Here is a 12295-nt window from a genome sequence, read left to right on the forward strand (position 1 = left end):
TCCATCATAGCAGCCCATATAATGCTGTGTTTTGTACTTGCTGCTAGACCACTTTTTATTAACACACTCATGTTTTGGCTATTGCTAAACAGTGCTTGCACAGCATTTTTCTGTTCCCACTCTCAGATAAGGAGGCTGAGGATTGGAAAAGAAGCTGGGAGGGGGGACAGCTGACGATTTGAACAAAGGGGTATTCCATATCATATAATGTCCTGCTCAGAATAAATAAATAAATAAATAGATAGATAGATAGATAAATAAATAAATAAATCACAAGGGAGACGAAGAAGAAGTGGGGTACAACTTCCAAGGCAGCCATTGATCAGAGACTAGCTGTGTCAGTCTGTGTGGGGGAGGCGAGTGATCACCTTTGTGTCACATGTTCTTTTCCCTCTTCTCTTAATCTATTAAATTGTCTCAACCTGTAAGTTTTACTTCTTCCTTTCTTTCGGTTTTCCTATTCTTATCGTGTCCTGCTGAGGAAGTGAGGACTGAGCAAGCTGCTGTGTGGGTGCTCAGGTGCTGGCCAGTGCCCACCCCCCACAATAGTCTATATGGAGGGTAGAATCCACATAGACTAGAATCTACGAACCTTAGAATCTATGTTAAAACAGTGAAGAAAAGGTAATGTGCCTTTTGAAAAAGATGGGTTGCTTATTGCCATTCAATAAAATCTAATAAAAGAAACACTGGATTGGTCAAAACAAGCACTGACAGTAACTCTGTTCTCAATCAAAGAAGCTACTTGCTACCCTGAAGTGCAAAATGTTTACAAATAATCCAGTTAGCTAGCAAAAATGAAAAAATACTGTCAGACAGTTGTTAGAACTTGCTCGTATTATGAAACAAAGAATCTTTTCACCTCAGCCAAAAGTACCTCAGATATAAACAATCCAGCTGTTTATTTTTCTGTATGTGTTATGAGACAAAACTTGATTTTCAAGAATGAATATTTTTTAAGAAAACAGTATCTAATATCAAAGTAAGGCACATGCTACTTCTCAAACTGAGAGATCATAAAAAGTGGTCTGATGTATTCGCACATCCTCCTTTGTGCAATCCTTGCATTTAAGATTAATATGACTTGTTAATGTAATGATGCCACTATTCAGTTTTACAGTTTGCTAGTGTACAACTCGGTAACATTTTGAAGAAAAGAAAACCCAAACTGTACCCTTGACTTTAAAGTTTTCAAGCAAACATTGACATAATTAACATTACTTAATAATTTCTTTCATTAAGCTTTTTAATAGAAAATACTCTTTTCTGTTCCACAAAGGAAACCTAAATCAACTCAAATATGCACAAAGAATGTGCTGGTTACACAGGCCATTGAGCCCTATGCAAGCCCAAAGTAGCAGATGAAAACTGTCTCCTTGTTTATGCTTTTTTAAGGCTTATTTCCTGCTCTGCCACTGATCTTTTGGTGCATTGATTTCCAGTGCTATTACACTAGCCAAGCAAATACTTAAGATGAGGATCCATGCACTCCCACTATCCTATGTATCAACCTGCCTGCTTTAATCTGCCAAATAGCTCTCCGCAATAAAGGTAACATAAACAATGGAGAAAGAAGGTAGTTTATGTCCTCCCTCGTTCCATATCAGAATAACAATTTGGCTAAAAATGCCCTAATCCTTACTCAATTCAGGTTCAGTAAAGTACTCAAACCAATTGTAGAGGTGACCAACCGGCTGAAGTATAGTTGATGCTTGCATATGCATACATCCACACACACACACACACACACACACATATACACACACACACACACACATATATATATATGTAAAATCTTGGTGAGTCACAGCCTCACATAAAAAAAATATTCAATTGTGCATTTAATGAAAATTAGCTGCCCAAAATGAATGTACATAAAACAGGCTACTCGTATAACTTTGAAAAGATTAAGAATCTTATTAATTCCTAGATGACACTCATTTTTGTAAGTTAGTGAGGTAACCATTATTACATGTTAATATAAAATCAGTGAACAGTTCTGATTGTGTAATAATGGAAAAAGTCCCTCAATACAAAACAAACAAACAAACACAAACAAGCAAATGAACAAACAAACAAGACACCTTTGACATTTAAAAAAAAAATTTCCATTCCTAGGTTTTTCATTTTTTCCTTTAAAAGCCTAGCTTTTGGAGAAACTGAAGCCCCGTAAGTAGTCTTAGCTGCACACCTTATACAGATACCATTTTGTATGCATCTCCATATTGAAGCAAGTCTTCCTACCTTTCCACTCTTAATTCTTTGTGATAGAGCCGCAAATCGCTGGTTGAGCTCTGATAGTTTAGGCTCTATTACTTTCCTGCAGTGATCTCCACGGTTTGTCATCAAGTCTACTGCCTGGTCACGCACAGAGTCCACCTTTGGATGCATATCATTCAGCTCAGCCTTTAAGCGCTACAGTCCGTGAGCAAGAGACAGGGCTTGAAGTTAGTAATAAATGCAAAGAGAGAGAAAGAGAGAGAGAGAGAGTGTGCAAAGGAATAGGGAGCAAAACCACAAAGCAAATTCAGATAATTATGCATAAGCGTGCAAATACAGTATAAATACATTAGATAACATTCTCACATACATCCCTTCAAATTTATAGCAGGAATGTATCTATATATCTGTTTGAAGATCTTCTAATGGAAAATAATGGTGAACATTATTTCTAGACAGGTTCTTATCTGCCATAATACAATCCTCAGCATATGAGGGTACACTCAATTATTTTATGTCCCTAAAGGTAAGAAGAGCTGCTAATTGTGTAAAGACACTGGAACAGGTTGTGCAGAGAAGCTGTGGATGCCCCCTCCATGAAAGTCTTCCAGGTCAGGTTGGATGGGGCTTTGGACAACCTGGTCTGGTGGGAGGTGGGGGCAAGGGGGGTTTGGAAACTGGTGATCTTTAAGGTCCCTTCCAACTGAAACCATTTTGTGATTCTATGTTCGTAACTCACACATTATAGAACTCAATGTAACGGTTGTTGTTCTCATTGCTGTTCATGCTCATACTGGAGGTAGGGAAAAATGACAGGATACACACCAGTATTTTTTTTTCTTTTTTTTTTTTTTTTTCTATAAATCTATCACAAATTAAAAAAAAAAAAAAAAAAGGAAAACAATACTTCTTCTGCAATAATAATTTTAACAGTTGATCAGTATGGGCAGCCATATCATACTACAGTAGATAGTTTCACTGAGAGTTTCACTGTGAAATGCCTTTGTGCCATACAAGTATATACCTGCATTGATGGCAAAAATAATTGTGCTTTGTACCTTGAGGTGGCAAAATTGTTCAACCTGCTACTAACATCTGTTCTGTAATCCTTCTGAGATCAATGAGCCATTGATTTATGCTCTGCATAAGTGCTAGTTGGAAACTATGACTGCCTTGGAATTTGTAAAGATTTTCTTTAGTAAATGGTATCATTATGTTAGTGTCAGCAATACAATTCTGATTTTGATTTTCAAACTGTTTCTCAGATAACATGTGATGACCACGGAGTTCAAGAGAAGGTAAAATTTCACACTGATTTTGGAAGCAAAAAAAATCCATATAGATAACAACTTGAAGTTGTTTAACAAATAAGTTGTTTTAAATAAGATACTTTAACAGTCACAATTACCTTACAAGTCAATTTTTCGTCAGTTGTTCAAATGATGCAACAAACCAAATAAAATCTCCTGATCAATAGACTAACCCATTGTTACACAGCTTGTTCACCATATGATATTATTGTTTGTGTTGTTGGATGGGCATCAATGCAAGCAGCATTTAGAGGATTATAACAGTCATATGGCAGAGATATCAAATGCAGATACCATATATACCAGAAAAGAATCACAGGAAAAAAAAAAAAAAAAAAACAAACTAAAAATGAATACACAGAAAAAAGGGCTTGTGTTTAACCAGCTCTGCAGAAGAAGTATCTTTCAGCAAACATAGATTTAATAAGATGCTGTTCTACGCACCATGAAGTCCCCAAGACATAATAACATATCCAGTTTTATTTCTGCAGGGATTTACCTTTTGATATGTGGTGCAAGTTTATTAAAAATCTACATGCTGCCAGAGGACAGCTTTATCACAGAGAAAAGAATGTTAATCAATTTGTGATACCTTTCAAACTATGCTAGTTCTGAAATAATTCTTTTTAGAATAAAATTAATGCTTTTCAGAAAATCACATTTTTATTTTTTTTTACCTTAAGAATTTCCTCTTTTTGCTGGGGCTTTTGCTTATCAGATTCATCCAACAGTATTTCAGCACGATACATCCAAGTCGTGACATTAGCTACTTTCTGATCAAAAGCCTCCATGAGCTTTTGATATTCCTGTATGTGAAGAAGGTAAATACTGCATACAAAAAAAGTAATCAGAACTGAAATAATAGTCATAAGTGTGCCGACTGTGGCAAACATGCATATATTATGAAACTATGACTATTTTATATAATAGCCGCTTGTTTTGTGAAGGACAGAATCTATTTTATGTGTTTGCTCTCACTTTATATGTATTATTTCCTTGAAAAGACATTCTAGGAGAGACAGAAGCTTCCAAAGAGACAAGCAGAATGGTGATGCAGTCACAGCAAAAAACAGGCATCTGCAGCTTGGTGCAACTGCTGAGAGGAACAGGAAGCTTATAGCCAGACCTACTGAAGGTTAAAAGAAATTTCCACAAAAACAGGTAGAGAACTCTTTCCTGAGAGCCACTGAAGTCAAATGAAACTAAGTTTGAAACAAAGATGCACTTGCAAAATCACAATCAAGAAAGTTTACTTTGTATATAAACCTTTTATTTACATTTCAATGAACTTCCCTGCTTTCCAACTCTACTTTATAAAAAGCTATTGTAGTATCAGTATATATTCTGATATATATATATATATATATATATATATATTTAAATTTGAAAACCTGTCTTTTTTGGTGAGCACACTAGAATGAGTTCTATGCATATCCAACTCAAAATTACAGATGAACTATATCCCTGTGCAGTACATGTTTACCACATACTTGAGATCAAAGATTTTGCTATCACTGTCATTTGGCCACCACATGTATTTTACAAATACATACATGTATTTTAATAAAATACATAATGTATTTTAATAAAATACATACATGTATTTTACACTGTTCTAACATCTGTAAAAGACTAACTCCTTCTCTTATACATTTTTTTTTATTTTTATTATTATTGTTTTTTTTATCCTGGGTTCTAGTAAATATTAACAAAACAATTCAGAGAAGAGAGAGAAAGTGATACATATCTATACCAGTCTATAAACTCCATTATATGTTTCTTATAATCAGTTCTACATTGAAGCTGAGCTCCTACATCACACTGAATCAAATTCTTAAGTCTTCCAGATAGAGCAGACATCAGCAGATGCTTGCACTTACATGCTGCCTACAGACAAAGAAGCCCTGCAGTGATGCTACATATCCATCACAGAAGCATTTTCAGATCCACTTGGTTCTCCAGTGAAGCTCTAAGACATCAAGCTCTGAAAAGCCAAGTCTTGATAAAGGCTACTGTATTTCTATAACCACTTCTGTTTCTCTGGGTTGAAACTACATTCTCATTCTGTCAGAAATAGGAACAGCATAAATTTTCCAAAGAATTCTTTGGAAAACCTTCTTCGTTTAAGGGTTCAAGCTATCATCTGTTCATGACAGAATCACTTTAAAGGAAGGATGCAGTTTTATGACTACCAGTAGTTCTAGGCAGCTGGGGCTCCCGAGCCTGTATTAAATGTGGTTTAGGGATTTAGTTTGGAAAAGGCTTAATCCGGTCCCCTTAACATATTCCCACCAAAATATGCACCAAAAAAAAAAAAAAATAATAACGCCTAAAGGAGGCTCATGGAGTCCTGAAGGACTAAATCATTGATTTTGAGCACCTTAGATATATGTTAAGCAGGGCTTCTCATTCACTTGCCTCTGAAATTAATCTAGTTCAACCACACCACATCTACTCTGTGGACCAAAACAACATGCAAGTGGAGACTTACTTTCAAATTGTACTATTGCTGCAAACAGAAATGTTAATGTTGCCAAACACAGCCATAGCTGTTGGTATCAATACCAAGACTTAATTTAACTGATTTCAATACTTCTTTTATTCTATTCATATTCAAGGAGTCTAGATCGTTGGTAAAAACAAGCAAACAAACAAAAAACACATTTTAATCATCAGGAGAGAAAAAAAAAAAAAAAAGGAAAAAGAAAAAAGAAAAACAGTCCAGGAACCACTCAGGAAGACAAGAATGGGAAGTGCTAACAAACAAGACTTCACAGAGCTCTCTCTCTCTGTAAAGAGTCTGATCTTAAATATATGCAACATACTAAAAAACAAAACAAAAACAAAAACCTGATTGTCTTTGTATCAGTGTATTAGATAAGTATATTCTATGGCACCAGAAAAAGCAATCATATGAGGATGAACACTTACAACCAAGTGCCAATATTACCCATGTGGGCACAAACGCATTTTTCTTACCAGTAACAGGTTGAACCATTCCTCAGTACGTGAAGTTACTGCTATCCAATTACTGTTAAGGAGACTGAGTTTATCTTCCACTAGACTTTCTTTTCCTTTCATCACTGTCTTCAAATTTTCTCCTAAATCACCAATGCTCTTAAGATTGCCTTGGCGTTTCTCAATCTCCTTCCGTGTTGCCTATAGTAAGCAGAATAAAACAGTAAAAATTCAGAAAATTAAAAATTCTCCACACCAAGAAGATCAGACAACCCGTAAGCTCATACTAGAAAATACTCTTTTGCTTCCTACAACTAGGGAAAGTGTTCTGTGAAAGGTAAGTAAAAAGTAAATTGTTTTAACTCTGATAAAATTGTAAGTGTTCTTCACATTCTCATAATATTTTTTAGTAATAGCTTCATTTTAAAAATTGTGAATTAGCTTTCATTCCATTTTTCAAAATACAGTTTTAATACTTTTTTTTTAAAGTATCTATATTTTACAATATTTATCTTGAGATATTTAGTTTGCATTTAATAAAATGACATAGCTTACATAATAAATGGGACAATAACAAAGCATTATGATAACATCTCAAGACTCTCGGAACTTCACTGAAACTAGTCTTATGAAATATTTTAATATTACTTTAATATTTGTCAGTGCAATCTTTTTTTTCAGCAGAAACCATGTTCTCCTGTGCTGATAGGTTTCTCGTTTCCTAGCTGTAGAAATGCATCTTTTCATTCCACTTACTTCGCATTTCATTAAGTGAACTAAAATATTAAAATAAGACCCAATAAGATCCATAGACCCTCCAATCATGAATGACTAAAGTATACGCGCAGTGCTACAAGATCATATGACCTCATATATTTCATAGCACCTTCTCACACAGATCTTACAACACAAATCTTACAACAGATATGTAGTTGTAAGTTTGTAATCTTACAAACTGATATGTAGTTTACACATAGTTCACACAATTTACTCATCATTCATGTCTTAATACGTGTTACAACATGCAAAGGGTCCAACAAAAGAAGTAAAGACAATCATATTTAGACAATATCTAAAAAGGCAGGAATTTAATACTAAGCACTGATGGCGTGCTGCACAGCATGACAATCTCTTTGAATACTCAAGAAGAGGGACAAAGTCTTTATACATAGTATCAGACATAACCAGTATCTAGAGAAAAATTTCTCTGAGCTCCTAGTCACCTGACTGCAACGATGCAGCCATATGTGATCTCTGTTTATAAAATAAAACTCCAACTGGAAATGAAGTGGTCCAAACTGAATACAAACCAAAGTTGAAAGAAAAAGAAGACTGGTCTCCAGAGGCACTGATTTATCTTAGGTAACTTAACACACTAAAAGAAGAACCACTTCTAAACGAACTGCAGTCACAATTCTTCCATCTTAGAATCAATGGTGTTACTGTAGAACCATCAATGTAGAATTACTTTATCCCTTTATGCTATCACACCCCTCACTGTCACACATCAGCATGATTTTGTTAATGATGTGTTGCTGGGGAAAGTATAGTTTCCAGTTTGCAATAAAGACGTTATAGAAATTGCTCTCTTAGGTACAATAGCATCTTAATATCTTAATAGTATATCCAAATTACTTGGCATATGTTACATTTAAAACAACTTCTCGTGTCCTATGCTTCACAGAATTAATGATTTAATTTTGTAATTTTATTTCACAGAAAAGATTTTATGCTTGCATTTCAAGTAAGTGAGAAATTTCTCACATTCTACCAATTTGCTCAAATACAGAGCAATAGCGGAACTGAGAGATGGTTGAGATTAACAAACTGTAAACTACAAAATTATATAACCTGAAATAGAGATTTTTTTCAACAGATTTTCAACAGAATGAAGGAAAAACAACCTGCCATTTTCCAGTACACTTTCCTTGGTTTCACAATGGATTAAAAATATGATGGTTTTGATTATTATTATTATTAATAATAATAAAAATAATTATACTTTACCTTCAACTAGGGATAGAAATTTCTGATCAGTTTTATCACCTTATCTGAACAATTCTTTGCCATTTGTAAAAGAATCTCTGAAGCACATTTACTATGGGTTGTGATTTCCTTTATATTTACATATATGAAAATTCAGAACTGTCTTGGGCTATACACATCAATATTAAGCCTAACTAGACATATAAACAGCAGGATCAGATAATTAAATGTCTGTTAAATAAAGCTTCCATCCAAAAGCTGGGTGTATGCTTTGTGATCTCTTAGAAAAAGGTCTGAGGTAACTTCGTCTCATCCCAGGCACTGTTCCTTTCACAATAAAGAAATAAGATAAACCAAAGACTAGGCGCACCTCTGGGTAATGGGAAAATTAGCACTCCTGTGTATTATTAGAAACTAGAGTAATAAATAACCAATGACATAAGTAAGCAACAACACTTTTCCCACCTTAAAAAAAAAAAAGAAACACACTGAGGCCATCAACACAACATCAAAGTGAAAAAAACATCTTCCGATTACTTCAAATCTTAATTATTCAGAGTTCTTACGTATGAAATCCTGGACCCACTGAACTCAATTGAAAAACTAGCAGGGTTGTAAAGACAGCAGGAATTCCACACTGCATTATCAGCTAGGACCTTCCCTGTAGGATATAATGCATTACATCCCAGGTAAACTAACGATTATTATTTTTTTTCCAGATCTTCTAAATAACATACATAATATCTTCTTTAATAACATTTTTATTTTTTAAATTTGACCTTTATCCAGTGACAGTCTACTTACATTCTTACATTTTATTCATTCTGATATAACAGATAGCATTGGATCCATAGCTCAGAGGGTTTCAGGCAAACCAGAATTGTAGCTAAGTCACAAGGATGATGGTTTTTTATTTATTTATTTTTTTTTTGGAGTTTAGATATGTAGATTTAAAAATTCAAAATCCACAAAGGAGAGCAGAAAAGTTACATATGCCTCCACAAAACCTGTATATTGTGAATTACTCGAAAGTAATGATAATAATTCATATGTCTCTAAAATAAATGGTGGGATAACAGAATTAATCAGAAACTGACATTATGGCCTTCAATAGCTGATTATAAACATTTATTTGTTTATTCACAGCACATCTTTTATTTTTTATTACATTCTGGCCACTGACTATGAATCGGTACAATTTTCTACAATTTCAGGTCATTTTACTTCACTGGTTTTATTGACAGGAAATATGTTGTTAAATATATTAGCTAATATAATTCTGAGTACTTCAAGCTAACTTTATACTCACTAGTATTATACTCTCTACCTGAAATATAGCATTAAAGTACTACTTCTAGTACATTAATTATACTGCTGATAGTAGGGAGTGAAAGAGAATTTTTCCTGATAATACCACCTGCCTTTTCCTTTTGGAGAATATGGTTTCCTGGCAATCTAATCTTATCAGGCCAGCTCCTGATTAAAAGACAAATAAACCCCACAATGATTAACGTCTTCCATGATAAATATGTTCTCTAGCTCAGTCTTCTAATTATAAATGAATTTTTAATATAGAATATTTAATGACTATTTTTCTACTCATATGTCATTTTTCTTATCAATTATAACAGAAATGAATTCAAGTGGAAAGATTTAGCTAGTCTCTACTGTGCAAAAAGACACAACTCACCGTCTTCGGTATATTGCTCATCTCATTTCACATAACAGCCAACAAGTTTTTGTTCTGTACTTAGAAAAAATCTAGATGTGCACAAATAACACATTTCCCTTCATATAAAGATTGTTGCTTTTCATTAATGTCATTTCCTGCTCCACTTGGACACTTCTTTTTACTTCTAGGTATTTATAACTTCAAGACAAGGTTCTCATGGATGATTTTGTTCTTCTAACCTCTATAATTATCTTTGAACTCCCCTGAGTTCCATTCAGTTTTAAAAACTCTTGGATATTGAAAAGGGATTAGAAATAAGTGCATTAATAAATATAACTGTTTCCTTGTTCTGTAAGGAAAAAAGATTATCATCTCTCTGCTTAGTTAGATTGACTGCTGCACACATCCAATTTTCAGTTCATTCACACTGCTGAGTTCTCCCCCCACATTTTCCATGTTAATTTTTCTGCATACATTCCAAACAATGGCAATCTGCTGGGCCTAATTCATCTCCTGGTGCATTTCATTAGATTGGTTACTGTCTTCAGCAGCCTACTTATTCAGGAAGTACAAAGACCAAAGCTGTGACATTAAACAGATACTGTGCAGACCTGCTTCTGGGGACTGAATTATAGATGTACTCTTTTTTTTTATGATGCCACATTGAAATCAACATAGAAGTATCAGTGGTGTACTTACTTGTGAAGTCCTCACAGTGATTTTAAAGTGTCCAAGGTAACATGAAAGATTTCCTGCCTTGTAGTGGAGCAGATTATTTTGGGAAAAAAATATAATCATATCACATAATATCTGCACATATTATATTTGGAATGATAAGATCTTCCACTGACAATATTTGTTGGATTGTTCAAAACTAAAAGTGTGCTCATATTTATGTGAATATTGGCTTGGACTTCATAAGGAGAATCAATCCTGATACAGGAATTATGAATACATGCAGTAAATACATAGTTCAAGAAGAGGCAGCCGTTTTCATTTGAAGTTGTTTATTCTTATTTTAGTGATCAGCTGACTGAAGCACTACTGAAGCTGAGGTCAGTCTTATATATATATATATCAGTCTTATATATATAAGACTGACATGAGGTCAGTCTTATATTAGGGGTTTGCATTGGAGTTGAAGCCAAAATTTGGTTGTTACCAAGGTTTTTTTGCAACCCTTTATGTATCATTTCCTCATGAAAATTCATAATACTGTAGCATTAAGAGTAGTAAGTAGAGCAGTTCACCTGCTCGATATATTTTTCATGTTAACAATTCTCATTTTAATTAGCTTTTGTTAACTTTTTTTGATTGGTATAAGGTAAAAATATGTTGTACTTGTCATAGCAAAAGTGTGACATAACAAGGACTTCCCACTGTGTAACTGTGCTAATCAGACTTTAAGTTCTAATTATGCTATTTCTGAAGCATTAAGGTTCACATCTAACAATTAAATGATATCAAAGACAAATCTTTCTATTTAACCTGCTGTGAAGCTATACATGTCTGAATTAACTTTCCTGGAAAAGCACATAGGAACATACAGTTTATATTTCTGTTTTGGTAGAAATGTACTGTGTAGTTTAGCAACACGAAAAATTGTTTTTACTTTCTTTACCAGGTAAATGGACTGAGTCATGGACTAACTAACAGGTTAGTGTGGAGGCATGAAAAACCTCCATCATCATCTAATATAACATCTGACATATTATGTGTGATAAGATCACAATATTAATCAAAACTGATGAGAGGAACTGCATAATATGTGAAGGCAGCAAGCAAAAATGAGAAAATATCATGCAGGAATGAGGTATCTTAGGGATACCCCATAGGTTTTTGTTCCAAAGTCAAAGTAGTAATAGTCAAAGAAGTAACTGTAATATAGTAAAACCTGATCTTTTCATATGCTTGGACATTACTTTTAAAACACTGTCATTCTTAAGGACTGATGACAAAAAAAAAAAAGACTCCATATGTCACAAAAGACTTGTATGTGTTTTTTGTTTTGTTTGTTTTGTTTTCTTCTAACTTGTTTCATAAATTATCAGTGTTTTCCAAGGCTGAAGGCGTCTTATCAAAGGGTTAGTGAGAGCCTGAAAGGGGCAGTTAAAACAAAACAAAAAAAACACACATATTCAAAAACATA

General features: G+C 33.9%; 1 protein-coding gene across 10 annotated transcripts in view; it reads right to left on the bottom strand.

The window, feature by feature from the left end:
• Positions 1 to 12295, bottom strand: part of DMD (dystrophin) — a 1245415-nt gene that overhangs the window by 668323 nt on the left and 564797 nt on the right. For 9 of the 10 annotated variants that reach the window (XM_082770266.1, XM_082770264.1, XM_082770258.1 and 6 more), the window contains 3 exons: positions 6510 to 6689; positions 4208 to 4336; positions 2245 to 2415 (listed from right to left, as the gene is read on the bottom strand). In XM_082770266.1, coding sequence (XP_082626392.1) covers positions 2245 to 2415; positions 4208 to 4336; positions 6510 to 6689 — 480 coding nt within the window. The remainder of the gene's footprint in view (positions 1 to 2244; positions 2416 to 4207; positions 4337 to 6509; positions 6690 to 12295) is intronic. The other variant, XM_082770259.1, reaches the window with a different exon arrangement.

This window comes from Aythya marila, assembly GCF_965140915.1.
Source record: "Aythya marila genome assembly, chromosome: 1".
NCBI classification, from domain to species: Eukaryota; Metazoa; Chordata; class Aves; order Anseriformes; family Anatidae; genus Aythya; species Aythya marila.